At 40.8% G+C, this 23,688-nt stretch overlaps 1 protein-coding gene across 1 annotated transcript in view; it reads left to right on the forward strand.

The window, feature by feature from the left end:
• LOC139761492 (uncharacterized) overlaps window positions 1-23,688 on the forward strand; it is a 71,256-nt gene that overhangs the window by 14,207 nt on the left and 33,361 nt on the right. Inside the window, exons 2-3 of the mRNA XM_071685753.1 lie at window positions 13,136-13,229; window positions 16,961-17,111. Of these exons, the coding sequence (XP_071541854.1) occupies window positions 13,174-13,229; window positions 16,961-17,111 (207 nt within the window). The 5' untranslated portion in view covers window positions 13,136-13,173. The remainder of the gene's footprint in view (window positions 1-13,135; window positions 13,230-16,960; window positions 17,112-23,688) is intronic.

Below are 23,688 nucleotides of genomic sequence, written 5' to 3' on the forward strand. Positions count from 1 at the left end.
GCTCCCAGAACCTTTGCCCCCCTCCCCCACCCTGTGACTCGCTTCCACTTCCATGGTTCCATCTTCTGCTAAGTCCACTCCCAGATATCTAAAACACCTCACTTCCTCCAGTCTTTCTCCATTCAAACTTACCTCCCAATTAACTTGCCCCTCATCCCTAACCTTCCTCTTATTCACATTTACTTTGTTTCATTCAGAGCTAGAACATTCAGTTTTCTTTCCTTAAACATACTACCTATCTCTCCTTTCTTCTCATCTTGGTTACATCCACACACATTCAGACACCCCAGTCTGAGCCTTCGAGGAGGATGAGCACTCCCTGCTTGACTCCTTCTGTTTCCCTTTTTAGAAATTTGTGTACAAGGAGGTAAAGAGAAAGAGTGGTTTGGGAAAGTCTTGATAGTGAAGTTAAGGGTTGATAAGAGGACAGGAGCAAAGGAGGGAGTAGTAATGCTCCTGAAGCAGGAGTTGTGGGAGTATGTGATAGAGTGTTCTAAAGTAAATTTTAGATTGTTGTAGATAAAACTGAAAGTGGGTGCAGAGAGATGGGTGATTATTGGCACCCACGCACCTGGTCATGAGAAGAAAGATCATGAGAGGCAAGTGTTTTAGGAGCATCTGAGTGAGTGCATTAGCCACTTTTATGCACGAGACCGGGTTATAGTGATGGTTGGTTTAAATGCGAAGGTGAGTAATGTGGCACTTGAGGGTATTATTGGTGTACATGGGTTGTTCAGTGTTGGAAATGGTGAAGAGCTTGTGGATTTGTATGCTGAAAAAAGACTGGTGATTGGGAATACCTGGTTTAAAAAGAGATATACATAAGTATACATATGTGAGTAGGAGAGATGGTCAAAGGACATTATTGCACTACGTTTTAATTGATAGACGTGTAAAAGAGAGACTTGTATGTTAATGTCTGAGAGGGGCAGCTGGAGGGATGTCTGATCACTATCTTGTGGAGGCAGTGGTGAAGATTTGTAGAGGCTTTCAGAAAATAAGAGAGAATGCTGGGGAGAAGAGAGTGGTAAGAGTAAGTGAGCATGGAAAGAAGATTTGTATGAGAACGTATCAGGAGAGGTTGAGTGTAGAATGGCAAAAGGTGAGAGCAAATGACATGAGGGGAGTGGAGGAGGAATAGGATGTGTTTAGGGAGCAGTGATTGCATGTGCAAAAGATGCATGTGGCATTAGAAGGGTGGGAGGTGGGCAGATTAGAAAGGGTAATGAGTGGTTGGATGAAGAAGTAAAGTTGTTATTGAAAGAGAAGAGAGAGGCATTTGGACGATACTTGCAAGGAAGGAGTGCAAATGACTAGGAGATGTATAAAAGAAAGTGGCAGGAATTCAAGAGAAAGGTGTAGGGGTTGAAAAAGAGGGCAGATGAGATTTGGGGTGAGGGAGTATCAGTAAACTTTAGGGAGATTAAAAAGATGCTTTGGATGGAGATAGATGATGTCCAGAAGACAAGAGAACAAATGGGAACATCGGTGAAGGGGCGAGCAAGTGGGGAAGTGATAACAGACAGTAATGAAGTGAGACTGAGATTGAGCGAGTTTTTTGAAGGTTTATTGAATGTATTTGATGATAGAGTGGCGGATATAGGGTGTTTTGGTTGGGGTGGGGTGTAAAGTGAGAGGGTCAAGGAGAGTGGTTTGGTTAAGAGAGAAGAGGTAGTGAAAGCTTTGTAGAAAATGAAGTCTGGCAAGGTGGTGGGTTTGGATGGTATTGCAATAGAATTTATTAAGTAAGAGGGTGACTGTGTTGTTGATTGGTTGTTAAGGATATTCACTGTATGTATGAATCGTGGTGAAGTGCCTGAGGATTGGCAGAATGCATGCATAGTGCCATTGTACAAAGGCAAAGAGGATGAAGGTTAGTGTTCAAACTACAGAGGCACAAGTTTGTTGAGTATTCCTGGGAAATTATATGGGAGGGTATTGATTGAGAGGGTGAAGATATGTACTGAGCATCAGATTAGGGAAGGGCAGTGTGGTTTCAGGAGTGGTAGAGGATGTGTGGATCAGGTGCTTGCTTTGAAGAATGTGTGAAATACTTAGAAAAACAGATGGATTTGTATGTAACATTTATGGATCTGGAGAAGGCATATGATAAGGTTGATAGAGATGGTTTGTGGAAGGTCTTAAGAATGTATGGTGTGGGAGGTAAGCTGCTAGAAGCAGTGAAAAGTTTTTACCAAGGATGTAAGTCATGTGTAATAGTAGGGAGAAAGGAGAGTGATTGGTTACTAGTGAAGGTCAGTCTGTGGCAGGGATGAGTGATGTCCCCATGGTTGTTTAATTTGTTTAGGGTTGGGCTGGTTAAGGAGGCATATGCAAGAATTTTGGAGAGAGGGGTGACTGAGTTTGGAAAAGTGTGAAAGGATAAAGCTGAGAGTAAATGTGAATAAGAGCAAGGTTATTAGGTTCATTAGGGTTGGGGGACAAGTTGATTGGGATGTAAGTTTAAATGGTGAAAAATTTGAGTAAGTGATGTGTTTTTGAGTATCTAGGAGTGGACTTACCAGTGAGTGAAAACATGGAAGTGGAAGTAAGTCACTGGGTAGGGGAGGGTTTGAAGGTTCTGGGAGCGATGAGGAATGTGTGGAAGGAGAGAATGTTATCTCAAAGAGCAAAAATGGGTATGTTTGAAGGAATAGTTCCAACAATATTATATGGTTGTGAGGCATGGGCTATAGATAGGGTTGTACGAAGGAGGATGGATTTGTTGGAAATGAAATATTCGAGGACAGTATGTGGTGTGAGGTGTTTGATCGAGTAAGTAATGAAAGGGTAAGAGAGACGTGTGGAAATAAAAAGTGTGGTTGAGGAAGCAGAAGAGGGTGTTATTGCAATGGTTTGAACATACGGAGAGGATAAGAGAGGAAAGATTGACAAAAAGGATATTTGTGTCAGAGATGGAGGGAACAAGGAGAAATGGAAGACCAAATTGGAGGTAGAAGGCTTTAATTTGGTGTCCCACTTATCCTTGTTCCCTCCACTTCTTGGTACAACGTATATACATATATATTCCTTAGCCTGAGCTAGGTGCCCATTTAACCGACCAACCCCTAGTTATGGATGAACAGCTGAGATGACCATGGATCAACTGCCACAGCCAGGAGTCGAACCAATATGCTTGACCCTATGTGGCCAATGAATGCGTCATGGTCAGGAACACTTACTGCCACACCACAGAAGACTTATTTTTTATAATTGCTACATCCAGCCTTTGCATTCTTTCGTTTGAGTAAAGGAACAATGATAGCTTTCACCCAATCTTCAGGCACAACTTTCTATTCCTTGCTAAATTTTCAAGTCAGATCCATCCACTTTATTACACTTTCTCTTCCATACTTCAGCATTTCAGCTGTAATCCCTTCCACTCCATGGGCCTTTCCTACCATCAGCCTCATTATCACCCTTTGCACCACCCTTTTTGCCTCGGGCCCTTGCACTTGCATACTCTTCCTTCCATTCTCCATATCTATACATGTAACAACTGCTGCCTCCCCATCTACATTCATCAGTTCTTCAAATTACTCTTTTCATCTTTCTTTTTTCTTCCTCCTCTTGATTCAGCATCTCCCCTTCCTTACTTCTCACATTAGTGTTTCCACTCATACATCTGCCTCCCACCTTTTTCCTTTTTCACCTTCTTCCAATACAATATCTTAGTTTCCCTAAACTTTTCTCTCAAGTTACTTCCAAAATCTACTCTTTCTCTGCTTTCCTCTGTCATCTTCTAAACATTTTGTTTACTCATATATTCTTCCCTCCTCCTTTGCTAAACTTCCATTGGTACATTCATTTTGAGCAATCTGCTATATGCTTTTTTCAAGTCTTCAACAGCATTTGTAATCTCATTCAACCACCATGCATTTTCCTTTTCATTCCTGTGTCTCATAACTGTGTATCCAACCAATGATTTGCAACCTTTAATTGTGTTTCTCTTAACATTTTAAACACCCTCATTTCTGTCATGACTGCATTCCTACATTTGCTGCACTGCCATCTAAACATTCGGTCATGTTCCTTTCATACTGCTGCCTGCATTTTTTCTGATTCATCTACTTGCTTGCCATCACTTTTAAATGTTGGTTTTGCAAAGTGAATTCTATTTTTCTGTAAGAGGCAGAGCCTTATCAGCATCCATTTATTTTTCTATACCTTCTTTCTCCTCTCTCCTTTTTGACAAACTTTTGCCGGAGTTCTGTAGGCCAAGGTAAAGATGATTGGTTAATGAATGATGAGAGTTGGAAGCCAAGAAGTGCCACCAGTAGCATCATAGACCAGGATGGGCTTGTTTATGGTTGCTGGATCTCTGTGAATTACATTAACATGCTATTTAGATATTTCTTTGGTCAAAGCAAATAAGAACTTGGCAGATACACCATGATTTGGTGGATAAAATGATGTTTTATCCCATGTGAGCAAGTTCTCTCTCAAATGATTATAGGCTTATCTTAGAAAAAAATTTTTTTTGAAACTTTGATAGCAAAATTTCTCAAGTGATATGAATTTAGTGAAAGAAGATAACCAGGTCTTCATTTTCATTCCTTCATCTGTGCTTTTTGTCCCATAGAAAAAGTGTCTTCTTCATATACTACATATATTTTTTGCTTTTATGAATCCTACCTTGGATCACCATGTAAAAACATTGTTTGGCTTAAGCTATTCTTGACTTAGAAATACGACTTTGTTTACCATGTGCAATGCTCTTAATAATTTTTTTCATAAGTCTGAACAAGCTGAAAATATGACAGGCACAAGCTCTTAACTTATTCTGAAAAGTTTATTGCATGGAAAAATATTTCAGATGTCAAGAGTACATAATATTCCAGTAACTTGAAGTATGTTGTTTCATTGGTATCATTTTTGGCTTTGACTTCTTTATAAAACTTTGAACTGTAACCAGAATTATAATTTGGCCATCAGAGTAGGTTGCTTTCATACAGAACATTCCAGAATCTTTTCATCAACCCATTAAAAGATTTTTGAGTGATCAGGGCCTGAACATGCAGGAGGGTGAAAGGCAGGCAAGGAATAGAGTGAATTGGATCGATGTGGTATACCGGGGTCGACGTGTTGTCAGTGGATTTAATCAGGGCATGTGAAGCGTCTGGGGTAAACCATGGAAAGTTGTGTGGGGCCTGGATGTGGAAAGGGAGCTGTGGTTTCTGGCATTATTTCATGACAGCTAGAGACTGAATGTGAACGAATGGGGCCTCTGTTGTCTTTTCCTAGCGCTACCTCGCACACATGAGGGGGAAGGGGGATGTTATTCCATGTGTTGCGAGATGGCGATGGGAATAAATAAAGGCAGACAGTATGAATTATATACATGTGTATATATGTATATGTCTGTGTGTGTATATATATGTGTACATTGAGATGTATGGATATGTATATTTGCGTGTGTGGACGTGTATGTATATACATTGTGTATGGGGTGGGTTGGGCCATTTCTTTTGTCTGTTCCCTTGCGCTACCTCGCAAACGCGGGAGACAGCGAGAAAGCAAAATAAATAAATAAAAAATATTAAAATGTCATATTTCATACCTTCATTTAAGTGAGAACATGTAATCTATAAATATCCATCAACATCATTTATTCCATTCCCATCAAGATAAGTTGGATCAGGGTCATACATGCCTACACCATGTGTAACATTAATTTGCAGAAATAATATATCTAACTCCTAACCCTGTAGGCTAGCAAAAGTCAGGACATCCAGTTTGTAGCTCAATTATCTAGGTGAGCACTACATGCTAGCCCTGCCCTTTTGGCAAAATGGTAGGAGCAATAGATACAAGTAGTAGGTAGGGACATTTAGGCAAAAGCATTGGGTAGAAACATTAGGAAGTAGGAGGTATGAACATTAGGCAGGAGCATAAGGTATATGTAGTCAGTAGGAACATTAGGTAGCAGCCTCTGTAAACTCTGTGTTAGAATTGATTTCTGCTAGTGACTTGTCAAGGGTAGGGTACTAAAGGGTAAGAAGCAGCACTGGAGCTCACTAGTTTTAGAAACTCTGTTACCATGTCCATTCCCCTTAGGGGAGTTCCAGGTGGGAATAGGTATCAGAGATATAGGCAGATCCTTTATCGAAGATGAAGATTTGGCCCATTATTTATGAAATTCCTGGTTTTGGGTCCATTATTATGATAGATAAATAAATATATATATATATATATTTTTTTTCTTGCTTTGTCGCTGTCTCCCGCGTTTGTGAGGTAGCGCAAGGAAACAGACGAAAGAAATGGCCCAACCCACCCCCATACACATGTATATACATACGTCCACACACGCAAATATACATACCTACACAGCTTTCCATGGTTTACCCCAGACGCTTCACATGCCCTGATTCAACCCACTGACAGCACGTCAACCCTGGTATACCACATCGATCCAATTCACTCTATTCCTTGCCCTCCTTTCACCCTCCTGCATGTTCAGGCCCCGATCACACAAATCTTTTTCACTCCATCTTTCCACCTCCAAGTATGAAGTCTGTTGGGGATGAGAGAGCTTGGGAAGTGAGTCAGTTGTTGTTCGCTGATGATACAGCACTGGTGGCTGATTCATGTGAGAAACTGCAGAAGCTGGTGACTGAGTTTGGTAAAGTGTGTGAAAGAAGAAAGTTAAGAGTAAATGTGAATAAGAGCAAGGTTATTAGGTACAGTAGGGTTGAGGGTCAAGTGAATTGGGAGGTAAGTTTGAAAGGAGAAAAACTGGAGGAAGTAAAGTGTTTTAGATATCTGGGAGTGGAACTGGTAGCGGACGGAACCATGGAAGCTGAAGTGAATCATAGGGTGGGGGAGGGGGCGAAAATTCTGGGAGCCTTGAAGAATGTGTGGAAGTCGAGAACATTATCTCGGAAGGCAAAAATGGGTATGTTTGAAGGAATAGTGGTTCCAACAATGTTGTATGGTTGTGAGGCGTGGGATATGGATAGAGTTGTGCGGAGGAGGGTGGATGTGCTGGAAATGAGATGTTTGAGGACAATGTGTGGCGTGAGGTGGTTTGATCGAGTAAGTAATGTAAGGGTGAGATGTGTGGAATTAAAAAGAGTGTGGTTGAGAGAGCAGAAGAGGGTGTTTTGAAATGGTTTGGTCACATGGAGAGAATGAATGAGGAAAGATTGACCAAGAGGATATATGTGTCAGAGATGGAGGGAACGAGGAGGAGTGGGAGACCAAATTCAAGGTGGAAAGATGGAGTGAAAAAGATTTTGAGTGACCAGGGCCTGAACATGCAGGAGGGTGAAAGGCGTGCAAGGAATAGAGTGAATTGGAACGATGTGGTATACCGGGGTCGACGTGCTGTCAATGGATTGAACCAGGGCATGTGAAGCGTCTGGGGTAAACCATGGAAAGTTGTGTGGGGCCTGGATGTGGAAAGGGAGCTGTGGTTTCGGTGCATTATTACATGACAGCTAGAGACTGAGTGTGAACGAATGGGGCCTTTGTTGTCTTTTCCTAGCGCTACATCCCGTGCATGCAGGGGGGAGAGGGTTGTTATTTCATGTGTGGCGAGGTGGCAATGGGAATAAATAAAGGCAGACAGTATGAATTATGTACATGTGTATATATGTATATGTCTGTGTGTGTATATATATGTGTACATTGAGATGCATAGGTATGTATATTTGCGTGTGGACATGTATGTATATACATGTGTATGTGGGTGGGCTGGGCCATTTCTTTTTTCTGTTTTTCTTTGTGCTACCTCGCGAACGTGGGAGACAGCGACAAAGCAAGTAGATGTATAGGTATGTATATTTGCGTGTGTGGACATGTATGTATATACATGTGTATGGGGGTGGGTTGGGCCATTTCTTTCGTCTGTTTTCTTGCGCTACCTCGCTAACGCGGGAGACCGTGACAACGCAAAGTTAATATAAGATAAAATATATTTTTATATTATACCTAATTGCGGTCTCTCACATTAGTGAGGTAGCACAAGGAAACAGACGAAAGAACGGCCCAACCTACCCACATACACATGTATGTATATACATAAACGCCCTCACACGCACATATACATACCTTTACCTTTCAATGTATACATACATATACATACACAGACATATACATATATACACATGTACATATTCATCCTTGATGCCTTCATCCATTTCCGTTGCCACCCCACCACACATGAAATAGCATCCCCTGCTCCCTCACCATGCGCAAGCAAGGTAGCAGTAGGGAAAGACAAAAAAGGCCACATTATCTGTCATGTGTAATACACCGAAACCACAGCTCCCTTTCCACATCCAGGCCCCACAAAACTTACCATGGTTTACCCCAGACGCTTCACATGCCCTGGTTCAGTCCAGTGACAGCACGTCGACCACAGTATACCACATCGTTGCACTTCACTCTATTCCTTGCACGCCTTTCACCCCCCTGTATGTTCAAGCCCTGATCGCTCAAAATCCTTTTCACTCCATCCTTCCACCTCCACTTCTCCTCACTCCCTTTACCTCTGACGCATATATCCTCTTTGTCAATTTTTCCTCACTCATTCTCTCCATGTGACCAAACCATTTCATCACACCCTCTTCTGCTCCCTCAACCACACTCTTTTTATTACCACACATCTCTCTTACCATTCCATTACTCACTCGATCAAACCACCTCATACCATATATTGTCCTCAAACATTTCACTTCCAATATATCCACCCTCCTCCGCACAACACTATCTATAGCCCATGCCTCACAACCATATAATATTGTTGGAACTACTATTCCTTCAAACATACCCATTTTTAAACATACCTGTTTTTGCTCTCCGAGATAACATTCTTGCCTTCCACACATTCTTCAATGCTTCCAGAACCTTCGGCCCCTCGCCACCCTATGACTCACTTCCGCTTCCATGGTTCCATCCGCTGCTAAATTCACTCCCAGATATCTAAAACACTTCACTTCCTCTGGTTTTCTCCATTCAAACTTACCTCCCAGTTAACTTGTCCCTCAACCTTACTGAACCTGATAACCTTGCCCTTATTCACATTTACTCTCAGCTTTCTTCTTTCACACACTTTACCAAACTTAGTCACCAACTTCTGCAGTTTCTCATCCAAACCAGCCACCAGCTCTGTATCATCAGCAAACAACAACGAGGAGAAGCGGAAGATCAAGTTGGAGGTGGAAGGATGGAGTGAATAAGATTCTGAGAGATTGGGGCCTGAACATACAGGAGGGTGAAAGGTGTGCAAGGAGTAGAGTGAATTGGAACGATGTGGTATACCAGGGTCAACGTGCTGTCAGTGGATTGAACCAGGTCATGTGACGCATCTGCGGTAAACCATAGAAAGGTCTGTGGGGCCTGGTGTGGAAAGGGATCTGTGGTTTTGGTGCAGTACACATGACAGCTAAAGACTGAGGATGAATTAACGTGGCCTTTTTGTCTTTCCCTAGCGCTACCTCGCACTGGGGTGTGTGTGTGTGTGTGTGTGTGTGTGTGTGTGTGCTATTTCATGTGTGGTAGGATGGTGACGGGAATGGATGAAGGCAGCAGGTATGAATATGTACATGTGTATATATGTATATGTTTGTGTATTTATATGTATGTATACATTGAAATTTATAGTGTATATGTACTTGGATTTGTATGTAGCATTTATGGATCTGGAGAAGGCATATGATAGAGTTGATAGAGATGCTCTGTGGAAGGTATTAAGAATATATGGTGTGGGAGGCAAGTTGTTAGAAGCAGTGAAAAGTTTTTATCGAGGATGTAAGGCATGTGTACGTGTAGGAAGAGAGGAAAGTGATTGGTTCTCAGTGAATGTAGGTTTGCGGCAGGGTTGTGTGATGTCTCCATGGTTGTTTAATTTGTTTATGGATGGGGTTGTTAGGGAGGTGAATGCAAGAGTTTTGGAAAGAGGGGCAAGTATGAAGTCTGTTGGGGATGAGAGAGCTTGGGAAGTGAGTCAGTTGTTGTTCGCTGATGATACAGTGCTGGTGGCTGATTCATGTGAGAAACTGCAGAAGCTGGTGACTGAGTTTGGTGAAGTGTGTGAAAGAAGAAAGTTAAGAGTAAATGTGAATAAGAGCAAGGTTATTAGGTACAGTAGGGTTGAGGGTCAAGTCAATTGGGAGGTGAGTTTGAATGGAGAAAAACTGGAGGAAGTGAAGTGTTTTAGATATCTGGGAGTGGATCTGGCAGCGGATGGAACCATGGAAGCGGAAGTGGATCATAGGGTGGGGGAGGGGGCGAAAATTCTGGGAGCCTTGAAGAATGTGTGGAAGTCGAGAACATTATCTCGGAAAGTAAAAATGGGTATGTTTGAAGGAATAGTGGTTCCAACAATGTTGTATGGTTGCGAGGCGTGGGCTATGGATAGAGTTGTGCGCAGGAGGATGGATGTGCTGGAAATGAGATGTTTGAGGACAATGTGTGGTGTGAGGTGGTTTGATCGAGTGAGTAACGTAAGGGTAAGAGAGATGTGTGGAAATAAAAAGAGTGTGGTTGAGAGAGCAGAAGAGGGTGTTTTGAAATGGTTCGGGCACATGGAGAGAATGAATGAGGAAAGATTGACCAAGAGAATATATGTGTCTATGTGTCGGAGGTGGAGGGAACGAGGAGAAGAGGGAGACCAAATTGGAGGCGGAAAGATGGAGTGAAAAAGATTTTGTGTGATGGGGGCCTGAACATGCAGGAGGGTGAAAGGAGGGCAAGGAATAGAGTGAATTGGAGTGATGTGGTATACCGGGGTTGACGTGCTGTCAGTGGATTGAATCAAGGCATGTGAAGCGTCTGGGGTAAACCATGGAAAGCTGTGTAGGTATGTATATTTGCGTGTGTGGACGAATGTATATACATGTGTATGGGGGTGGGTTGGGCCATTTCTTTCGTCTGTTTCCTTGCGCTACCTCGCAAACGCGGGAGACAGCGACAAAGCAAAAAAAAAAAAAAAGAAATGTACTTGTATTGGCATTTATGTATATACATGTGTATGTGGATGGGTTGGGCCTTTCTTCGTCTGTTTCCATGTGCTACTTTGCTAATGCAAGAGTTGGTGATTAAGTTTACCCCAGTTGCTTCACATGCCCTGGTTCAGTCAATTGACAGCACGTCGCCCCAGGTATACCACATCGTTCCAATTCACTCTATTCCTCGCATGCCTCTCACCCTCCTGTATGTTCAGGCCCTGATCACTCAAATTCTTTTTCACTCTAACCTTCCTCCTCCTGTTTGGTCTCTCTCTTCTCCTTGTTCCCTCCACCTCTGACACATATATCCTCTTTGTCAGTCTTTCCTCACATTCTCTCCATATGTCCAAACCATTTCAACACACCCTCCTCTGCTCTCTCAACCATACTCTTTATTTCCACACATCTTTCTTACCCTTACATTACTTACTCAGTCAAACCGCCTCACATCACACATTGTCCTCAGACATTTCAATTCCAACACATTCACCCTCTTTCATACAACCCTATGTATAACCCATGCCTCGCAACTACATAACATTGTTGGAACTACTATTCCTTCAAACATACCCATTTTTGCTCTCCGAGATTATGTTCTCTACTTCTTCCTTAGCTATTGTCCCCTCACCAAACCCTGACATTACTGCCAAGACTTTCCCAAACCACTCCTTTCCTTTACCCTTGAGTTTCGTCTCACTCAGGGCCAGAACATCCAAGTTACTTTCCTCAAACATACTACCTATCTCTCCTTTCTTCTCATCTTGGTTACATGCACACTCATTCAGACACCCCAATCTGAGCCTTCAAGGAGGATGAGCACTCCCTGCTTGACTCCTTCTATTTACCTTTTTAGAAATTTGAATACAAGGAGATGGGAGTTCCAGCCCCCCCTTCCGCCCCCTTTAGTAGCCTTCTACGACACAGGGGAATACGTAGGAAGTATTCTTCCTCCCCTATCTCCAGGGATATATCATTGATGAGAAGGCCTTGATTAGAGCATTCAGTTTCCCATGCTGTCTCAGTTTAAAAAAAAGATATAGAAGTTTTCATATTCTAGGAGCTACACCATATTTCTTAGCTCCCCTGCACCAGTCAGTCTCTTGATCTGTTTGCCATGTCACAATGTAGTCTTTATGTAATTTCTTTTTTCCTTTGTGTTTGTATTCATAATGCTAAGTTTCCCTATTCTCTGGCTGTTTATAGAGTCACTGCTCTGGTGGAATTGCCTATCATACTATTCATATCTGAATACAGACTTGTATACCATTACTACACTACTTGTCATAGATGACCCTTAGGAAACTCCATAAGAATATCACTCTGCTCATATTTTTATCCTGACATTTTCTATCTATGGAAATTCTTCCTGCATATTTCTCCTTGCAAATAAGGTGAGGGATTTTTATATCATTGTATATACCTCTATCATATGTAAATAGTAGCTTTTAACTCCTTGAATGTACAAGGGAAGTACTCTCAGTGTGTAAGGCCAATTATCATTTGCATCGCTGTGTAGGTCATTGCTTTTTTATTAACGTACTTATATTTACAAACAAAGTATGTGTACTTTCTGTATACTTAGACATACTAGCGGCTTTTTTTTTCAACCCTGTACCATGATTTATATTACATATCATTAATCCTTTTACACTTGCTATCCCCAGGACATGATCATGGTTATTTGTTTATCAGTACTGTTACAAATTTCCTTATTCCTTTTCTATATGAAATCACAATCGTCTCTTTATTTTCAGTTCTCTTTGCAGTTTCATATGTGTCACCCACCATAAATCCTCAGTCTCCATTGTCTAAACTTCATATGTGTTGTGATAATGTATATGATTGTTTGGTCTGTCATTTTGAGCTGTGGAAACTAGTTTTTTCAAGATAATACTCTGCTATTACCTCACTGAATTAAGGATGATATTTTCTGTCAATTATTCTTAAAGGAATGTTGGTAATGCCTCAATAATGATAACAATAATTTCATTATTTTTGTAACCTTTGTTGCTTAGAAAATCTCTTTATACCTATAATAGACTCAGGAATGAATAACATGAAACTCTATATATAGACAAACTTAAAATCTTTGAATTTTATTTAGACACTGATAAGAACTGCCTAAATACCTGAAACTGTGATAACAGCAGATATAACTTTTTTCCTAATTTTCCCAACATAAGGTTCAAGTAAGAAGGAAGAAAAAACAACTTGCCGGGATATGAAACAAGTAAAGGCCAGTGTCATGAGAGCTCTAGAGAATGGCCTTGCCCTCAGGTAAGGAAACAGTTTTTCTGACAAGTGAACACAAGGTACAGTAGCTCCTATGCCTTGCTGAGGCATTGCACGAAATTGCATTAGGCAGTTAGAAATTATTTGTGAAAGGTTTTCAGTTTAAATCATCATTTACCACAAAAATGTCTCATGGACGTGGATGCATTTTATATAACAGCTAAATAGTGCATGTAAGTAAATGAGTGCCTTATTCTTGTCTGTTCCTGATGCTACCCCGTTAATGCAGGAAATAGCAAACAGGTATGAAAAACTGTTCATATCTTTATGATTTATTTAAGCATAATATTTTTGTGTAAAGATGCTTGTGGTATGAGAAGAGTGGGAGGTGGGTTGATTAGAAAGGGTAGTGAGTGGTGGGATGAAGAAGTAAGAGTATTAGTGAAAGAGAAGAGAGAGGCATTTGGACGATTTTTGCAGGGAAAAAATGCAATTGAGTGGGAGACGTATAAAAGAAAGAGACAGGAGGTCAAGAGAAAGGTGCAAGAGGTGAAAAAAAGGGCAAATGAGAGTTGGGGTGAGAGAGTATCATTAAATTTTAGGGAGAATAAAAAGATGTTCTGGAAGGAGGTAAATAAAGTGCGTAAGACAAGGGAGCAAATGGGAACTTCAGTGAAGGGCGCAAATGGGGAGGTGATAACAAGTAGTGGTGATGTGAGAAGGAGATGGAGTGAGTATTTTGAAGGTTTGTTGAATGTGTTTGATGATAGAGTGGCAGATATAGGGTGTTTTGGTTAAGGTGGTGTGCAAAGTGCGAGGGTTAGGGAAAATGATTTGGTAAACAGAGAAGAGGTAGTAAAAGCTTTGCAGAAGATGAAAGCCGGCAAGGCAGCAGGTTTGGATGGTATTGCAGTGGAATTTATTAAAAAAGGGGGTGACTGTATTGTTGACTGGTTGGTAAGGTTATTTAATGTATGTATGACTCATGGTGAGGTGCCTGAGGATTGGCGGAATGCGTGCATAGTGCCATTGTACAAAGGCAAAGGGGATAAGAGTGAGTGCTCAAATTACAGAGGTATAAGTTTGTTGAGTATTCCTGGCAAATTATATGGGAGGGTATTGATTGAGAGGGTGAAGGCATGTACAGAGCATCAGATTGGGGAAGAGCAGTGTGGTTTCAGAAGTGGTAGAGGATGTGTGGATCAGGTGTTTGCTTTGAAGAATGTATGTGAGAAATACTTAGAAAAGCAAATGGATTTGTATGTAGCATTTATGGATCTGGAGAAGGCATATGATAGAGTTGATAGAGATGCTCTGTGGAAGGTATTAAGAATATATGGTGTGGGAGGCAAGTTGTTAGAAGCAGTGAAAAGTTTTTATCGAGGATGTAAGGCATGTGTACGTGTAGGAAGAGAGGAAAGTGATTGGTTCTCAGTGAATGTAGGTTTGCGGCAGGGGTGTGTGATGTCTCCATGGTTGTTTAATTTGTTTATGGATGGGGTTGTTAGGGAGGTGAATGCAAGAGTTTTGGAAAGAGGGGCAAGTATGAAGTCTGTTGTGGATGAGAGAACTTGGGAAGTGAGTCAGTTGTTGTTCGCTGATGATACAGCGCTGGTGGCTGATTCATGTGAGAAACTGCAGAAGCTGGTGACTGAGTTTGGTAAAGTGTGTGAAAGAAGAAAGTTAAGAGTAAATGTGAATAAGAGCAAGGTTATTAGGTACAGTAGGGTTGAGGGTCAAGTCAATTGGGAGGTGAGTTTGAATGGAGAAAAACTGGAGGAAGTGAAGTGTTTTAGATATCTGGGAGTGGATCTGGCAGCGGATGGAAACATGGAAGCGGAAGTGGATCATAGGGTGGGGGAGGGGGCGAAAATTCTGGGAGCCTTGAAGAATGTGTGGAAGTCGAGAACATTATCTTGGAAAGCAAAAATGGGTATGTTTGAAGGAATAGTGGTTCCAACAATGTTGTATGGTTGCGAGGCGTGGACTATGGATAGAGTTGTGCGCAGGAGGATGGATGTGCTGGAAATGAGATGTTTGAGGACAATGTGTGGTGTAAGGTGGTTTGATCGAGTAAGTAACGTAAGGGTAAGAGAGATGTGTGGAAATAAAAAGAGCGTGGTTGAGAGAGCAGAAGAGGGTGTTTTGAAATGGTTTGGTCACATGGAGAGAATGAGTGAGGAAAGATTGACCAAGAGGATATATGTGTCGGAGGTGGAGGGAACGAGGAGAAGAGGGAGACCAAATTGGAGGTGGAAAGATGGAGTGAAAAAGATTTTGTGTGATCGGGGCCTGAACATGCAGGAGGGTGAAAGGAGGGCAAGGAATAGAGTGAATTGGAGCGATGTGGTATACCGGGGTTGACGTGCTGTCAGTGGATTGAATCAAGGCATGTGAAGTGTCTGGGGTAAACCATGGAAAGCTGTGTAGGTATGTATATTTGCGTGTGTGGATGTATGTATATACATGTGTATGGGGGTGGGTTGGGCCATTTCTTTCGTCTGTTTCCTTGCGCTACCTCGCAAACGCGGGAGACAGCGGCAAAAAAAAAAAAAAAAAAAAAAAATTTGTGTAAGGAAAAAAATGTTGCAAATGTACCTTGTTGATAGTTTGAATATTAATGATGAAGAATTTTCATGTTATCTTTGGTCACTGTCAGTCAGATATGATACATTTTGTCTTAGGTGTATCAGTTGTGTGGAATACTAATCAAAGTTTGCTATACCAACGAGTTGTTAAGAATGCATTGTATGACCAAAGCTTTGCTAGTGACAGTAGGTACAAAAAAAAATCACCTTAAGGAATTCATTGGATAGCACAAGACATAAAGATTTTACATATTTTTCAGGTTTTCTTATATTTCAGATATCTCTGATTGTATACCTCATGGCCCAAATCCTGTCTGGAGTCCTTTACTTATAAAACAGGTTTAGGAGGACACACAAACACACTACACCCAGACTGTAACATCACAGGTATAGGAGATCAAACAAACTCATAACAGACAGACTGATTGCTGTGTTACAGAGGTGAATTTAGGAGAGAGAGAGAGAGAGAGAGAGAGAGAGAGAGAGAGAGAGAGAGAGAGAGAGAGAGAGAGAGAGAGCACATCCCTTCCACATAAGGAAGTATTCAGTGTATCCCCTAGAGAAATGTCTAGCCCTCACTATTGCTATTGTTTGAATTCTGCAGGACACTTCATCAATTTTGGTTCATCTCATTGGCTTTAATTCATGAGGTTTTGCCTTTCTGGCTTTTTTGTATTGTGATAATGATTGGCTGCTGCTGGTGTTATGACTGGCTGTTACATGCCCTCTTGTGACTCCCTACCCTCAATATGAATTATGCCAGCATGGCATGAGGAAATTAACAAATGATGTCCTGTGTGTGTGTGTGTGTGTGTGTGTGTATGTGTGTGTGTGTGTGTGTGTGTGTGTGGGGAGGGGGGTGTTAGGTGAAATACTTGTTTCAGGCAGATATGAGAGGAATGAACTGAGGCTGTATACACTTAATCCACCCAAAGGGAAGGAGAAAGTTAGAGCTGTTGATTGGTGAATAGACTATTTATTTTTTATAAGTGCCACTTAATGCCATAGAATATAAAGCCATGACTTTTTATGGATGACCGATGTCTGCTTTAGTACTGCTTACTAGACTGCAGTGATGTTAACTAATCTGTGCTTACTGATTTTATAATGTATAGTGTAAGGCATGTATTCTGTGTGTTTTAGATAAACTTAGTATTCATATATGTGCTTTATTCTGTTCCACTCCAGCAAGTATCAGGCTCGCATGGCATTTTCGGTCTACCTGCAACATGTTCAAAGAAGGTTAATGATTGGCTGTGATGAGGAGAAGCAAACAGATCTGGTTTATCGCTTCCTAAAGTCAGCAACTCGAACGCTCCAGACTCCAATGAATGTTCAGGTATTATGATGTTCTAATTGAAAATTTGGATTAAATAATACTGTAGCTGTTGTTAGCAGGTTATGCCATTCCATTAGCTGAACTGAAATTAATCAAAATATAAGTAATCTTGAAAATGTGCTTCTTAACATTAATGATGAAAGTAATTGTGAGGAGAAAACTTAGTTTTGAAAGATGAGTGATTTTCATTGTAACAAGTTTGAATTAAGAAAAATATACAGATATGATCTGTTTTGAGAATGATCATCTAAAGATGGTGTTTGGAAGGCTGAAAGTAAAGGTAGAATTATGGGGAACTTATAAAAGTAGTGGAGACAGGTAATCCTCAAAGTACAAAGTATATGATTACCTTATTGCATAGTAAGGGTAGGAGTTTTACTCTCATAGATCCCCTTTCACTGCTCTATGAATCATATGACATATTTTGTAGCTTCTGCTCCCTGTCATGTCATGTTTTATTAGCTCCTGCCATCATTTAAAATTCTAGCTGATGTTTGCTTCCAACAATCACCCATAGATGTCACCAGCAGCTTATCATCACAGCTGAAAAAGAAATATTACACGTCTCAGTCACCCATGGATTATCATGAGAGTACATATATGTCATCTTGGCATGATGCCATTTGTACATGCCCACTGTTATGGTTATTTTTGGAATTGAAAAGACAGTTTCTACAGTATCATTGTTTTTATCGAAATAGAATTTGTTCATTTATTCATGTATATATAGTTCTCCCTATGTAAATGAGGTGTGAATACATAGATAATCCTTAGATTATATAAAGAGACATAGATGTAAAGATTGTCTAAATAATACATAATGTGTAGTGTGAAATCATGCCTGGAAAAACAAAGAGTATTTACCTATTTGTGCTATATGTGGATAGAATTTTACACTCAGGGGCCATCATCCTTTGAACATTCTTTACTGTTATTCGTCTTCTTAAATGTATGTATGCCATCTTCTTGAAAGCATTCATGATTATCATCTACTTACTGAGAGAGGCATTCATGCCACCAGCCCAGTTCATACACTATCCAATCTGCATTTTTTCATGCCTGTATAAAGGAAAGGAAGCTATTTTGGGGGGTATTTTCTGTAATATATGATAGATATATTCTGTAAGGATGTTTTCCCCACACTGTGCAGATTAACTCCCAAGGCATTGGGCACATAATGGGTTAAACTCTTTACTGTCACATAACTTTAAAATTTTTGTTTAGTGATTCCATTTACAGTCTTACCACTCAGCTTATTCCATTCATTCACTATTCTAATACTCAAGAACTATTTCCTCATATCTTTTCATATATGTCTCTTGCTTAGTTTTTGCTTTGAACTTTCATGAATTTTTTTTGTCAATGAACTGTTTACTTTCACCTGTGGCAATTTGTTTCATAACATGTGAAACCTCATATGATATCTCCCCTCTCCTTATGGACAAATTTATTACTTCTAGCATCTCACAGTAACTCACCTCCCATATTGCAGGTGCCATGTTCGTTGCCTTACAATAGATCTTTTATTGTGAGGTAACCAAACTTGAGATGGATACTCTAATTTAGATATGTTATCTACTGTGAATAGGTTACTAAACATTTCCTTATCCTTGAAATTAAAGGCAATGTTGATATTACACAACAGCTAATTTGCCATCTTAACAATTCTCCAAATGTAATATTTCAGCAGTAGAATGAATACTTTGTCAGTCTCGAAGCTATTTTCATGTTTTTTCACCCTAGTTAATTTTTTCCTGCAGTGCCACACTAGTTCATTTTTTCCTGCAGTGCAAGGTAGTGCCAGGAACAGACAAAAAATTGCAATGTTTTCTCGTATCCACTTTCCAGCTGTCACCAAAACCAGAGCCTCCTCCACAGCCAAGCCCCACAAATATTTCCATGGTTCCCCTGTCAGTTTGTATGCCCTGATTCAGCCCATTGACAGAAATTGCCCCCTTTATACCACCATTAGAATAGCTCTCAGATACATTTAGTATTTATTTATTTATTTTGCTTTGTCGCTGTCTCCCGCGTTAGCGAGGTAGCGCAAGGAAACAGAGGAAAGAATGGCCCAACCCACCCACATACACATGTATATACATACACGTCCACACACGCAAATATACATACCTGTACATCTCAATGGACACATATATATACACACACAGACATATACATATATACACATTTACATAATTCATACTGTCTGCCTTTATTTATTCCCATCGCCATAAAGAAATATTTAGGAAGCTGTTCATATCCTATATAAGGATAAAACTAGAATATTATTCTTGAGTTTGGTTCTTACACATTAAGAAGCTCAAAATGCAGATAGAGGAGATCTGGAGAAGGACAACAAAGATAGTGCCAGAATTAAGAGGTAAATTATAAGGGAAGGCTAGAGTTTTGAGTTAACCTACTTTGGAAGAGAGAAGAGTGAGGGATGACCTGATCACAGTCTTTTAGTTTTTGAAACAGATTGATGATGTGGATACTGAACAGTTCTTCATGAGAAATTGGAATATAGCAACCAGAGGACATAACATGAAATTAAACAAGAAACTTGTTTAAAAAGATTTAACAAAGTACTTTTATAAGAATGGTGCATTAATGGAGTTGAATGATGGGTCAAGGTTAATGCAGACAGCATAAACATATTTAAGAAGTTGTTTGATGATTAAGAATGTTCAAGAGATGGGACTCCATAAGTATAAAACTCCTTACCCATACAGTACAAGTAGGTAATTATGTCACTCTCGTTTGTTCTATCCCTTTTGTGCCTCTCACCCACCTGTATGTTCAGGCTCTGAATACTCAAAGCCTCATTTATTTCAAACTTCCATCTTTTTATCAGTATCCCTCTCCCTCTTGTTCCTTCCACTTCTGACACACATCTTCATAGTCATCTTCTCCATACGTCCAAACCACTTCATACCTAGTTCAGCTCTCTCCATCATCAACTTGTACCTATACATCACTCTTGGGACTACTATACCATCAAACATACCTCTGTTTTCCCTCATAGAAAGTGATCTTTCTTTCTAAACTCCTCAATGCACCTAGGACTGTCTCACCTTACCCACTGTGTGATTCACTGCAATTTCCGTAGTTTTGTCTGCTGCCATGTCCACTCCCAGGCATATACTGCCTGCAGATACCCTCCAGTTAAACTCATGATCAAAGCAACTTGTCTCTTCCCTTTATGAACCTCATAAATTACTTTTATGCACATGAACTCTCAACATCCACCTTTCATGCACTCTCCTGAACTCGGCCTTCATCGCTGTTTCCTGCGTCAGTGAGGTAGCGCCAGGAAACAGACGAAGAATAGCCCATCCTCTCATATGCACGCATATATGTTTTTTGTAATTTTTATTTTACTTTGTTGCTGTCTCCCGCGTCAGCGAGGTAGCGCAAGGAAACAGACGAAAGAATGGCCCAACCCACCCACATACACATGTATATACATACATGTCCACACACATACGCATACATCTCAACATATACATATATATAATCACACACAGACATATTCATATATACACATGTACATAAATCACACTGTCTTCCCATATATACACATGTACATAATTCACACTGTCTGCCCTTACTCATTCCTGTCGCCACCCTGCCACACATGAAATAACAACCCCCTCCCCCTGCATGTGTGCGAGGTAGCTCTAGGAAAAGACAACAAAGGCCACATTCGTTTACACTCAGTCTCTAGCTGTCATGAATAATGCACCGAAACCACAGCTTCCTTTCCACATCCAGGACCCACAGAACTTTCCATGGTTTACCCCAGATGCTTCACATGCCCTGGTTCAATCCACTGACAGCACGTCGACCCCGATATACCACATCGTTCCAATTCACTCTATTCCTTGCACGCCTTTCACCTTCCTGCATGTTCGGGCCCCGATCGCTCAAAATCTTTTCCACTCCATCTTTCCACCTCCAATTTGGTCTCCCACTTCTCCTCATTCCCTCCACCTCTGAGGCATATATCCTCTTTGCCAATCTTTCCTTACTCATTCTCTCCATGTGACCAAACCATTTCAAAACACCCTCTTCTGCTCTATCAACCACACTCTTTTTATTACCACACATCTCTCTTACCCTATTATTACTTACTCGATCAAACCACCTCACACCACATATTGTCCTCAAACATCTCATTTCCAGCACATCCACCCTCCTCCGCACAACTCTGTCTATAACCCACTCCTCGCAACCATATAACATTGTTGGAACCACTATTCCTTCACACATACCCATTTTCGCTTTCCAAGATAATGTTCTTGACTTCCACACATTCTTCAATGCTCCCAGAACTTTCGGCCCCTCCCCACCCTATGTTTCACTTCTGCTTTCATGGTTCCATCCGCTGCCAAATCCACTCCCAGATATCTAAAACACTTCACTTCCTCCAGTTTTTCTCCATTCAAACTTACGTCCCAATTGACTTGTCCTTCAACCCTACTGTACCTAATAACCTTGCTCTTATTCACATTTACTCTTAACTTTCTTCTTTCACACACTTTACCAAACTCAGTCACCAGCTTCTGCAGTTTCTCACCTGAATCAGCCACCAGCACTGTATCATTAGTGAACAACAACTGACTCACTTCCCAAGCTCTCTCATCCACAACAAACATCATACTTGCCCCTCTTTCCAAAACTCTTGCATTTACTTCCCTAACAACCCCATCCATAAACAAATTAAACAACCATGGAGACATCACACACCCCTGCCGCAAACCAACATTCACTGAGAACCAATCACTTTCCTCTCTTCCTACACGTACACATGCCTTACATCCTCGATAAAAACTTTTCACTGCTTCTAGTGACTTGCCTACCACACCATATATTCTTAATACCTTCCACAGAGCATCTCTATCAACTCTATCATATGCCTTCTCCAGATCCATAACTGTTACATACAAATCCATTTGCTTTTCTAAGTATTTCTCACATACATTCTTCAAAGCAAACACCTGATCCACACATCCTCTACCACTTCTGAAACCACACTGCTCTTTCCCAGTCTGATGCTTTGTACATGCCTTCACCCTCTCAATCAATACCCTCCCATATAATTTCCCAAGAATACTCAACAAACTTATACATCTGTAATTTGAGCACTCACTCTTATCCCCTTTGCCTTTGTACAATGGCACTATGCAAGCATTCCACCAATCCTCAGGCACCTCACCATGAGTCATACATACATTAGATAACCTTTGCCAACCAGTCAACAATACAGTCACCCCCTTTTTTAATAAATTCCACTGCAATACCATCCAAACTGATGCCTTGCCGGCTTTCATCTTCCGCAAAGCTTTTACTACCTCTTCCCTGTTTACCAAATCATTCTCCCAAACCCTCTTACTTTGCACACCACCTCAACCAAAACACCCTATATCTACCACTTTATCATCAAACACATTCAACAAACCTTCAAAATACTCACTCCATCTCCTTCTCACATCACCACTACTTGTTATCACCTCCCCATTATCCCCCTCCACTGATGTTCCCATTTGTTCCCTTGTCTTATGCACTTTATTTACCTCTTTCCAAAACATCTTTTTATTCTCCTTAAAATTTGATGATACTCTCTCACCCCAACTCTCATTTGCCCTCTTTTTCACCTCTTGCACCTTTCTCTTGACCTCCTGCCTCTTTCTTTTATACATCTCCCAGTCATTTGCATTATTTCCCTGCAAAAATCGTCCAAATGTCCCTCTCTCCTCTTTCACTAATGATCTTACTTCTTCATCCCACCACTCACTACGCTTTCTAATCTGCCCACCTCCTACGCTTCTCATGCCCCAAGCATCTTTTCCACAAGCCATCACTGCTTCCCTAAATACATCCCATTCCTCCCCCACTCCCCTTACGTCCTTTGTTCTCACCTTTTTCCATTCTATACTCAGTCTCTCCTGGTATTTCCTCACACAAGTCTCTTTCCCAAGCTCACTTACTCTCTCCACTCTCTTCACCCCAACATTCTCTCTTCTTTTCTGGAAACCTCTACAAATCTTCACCTTCGCCTCCACAAGATAATGATCAGACATCCCTCCAGTTGTACCTCTCAGCACAGTAACATCATCCAAAAGTCTCTCTTTCACGTGCCTATCAATTAACACGTAATCCAGTAATGCTCTCTGGCCATCTCTCCTACTTACATAAGTATACTTGTATATATCTCTCTTTTTAAACCAAGTATTCCCAAGCACCAGTCCTTTTTCAGCACATAAATCTACAAGCTCTTCACGATTTCCATTTACAACACTGGACACCCCATGTACACCAATTATTCCCTCAACTGCCACATTACTCACCTTTGCATTCAAATCACCCATCACTATAAACCAGTCTTGTGCATCAAAACTAGTAACACACTCACTCAGCTGCTCCCAAAACACTTGCCTCTCATGATTTTTCTTCTCATGTCCAGGTGTATATTCACCAATAATCACCCATCTCTCTCCATCCACTTTCAGTTTTACCTCTATCAGTCTACAGTTTATGTTCTTACACTCTGTCACATACTCCCACCACTCCTGTT

The sequence above is a fragment of the Panulirus ornatus genome, chromosome 40, assembly GCF_036320965.1.
Source record: "Panulirus ornatus isolate Po-2019 chromosome 40, ASM3632096v1, whole genome shotgun sequence".
In the NCBI taxonomy this organism is placed as follows: domain Eukaryota; kingdom Metazoa; phylum Arthropoda; class Malacostraca; order Decapoda; family Palinuridae; genus Panulirus; species Panulirus ornatus.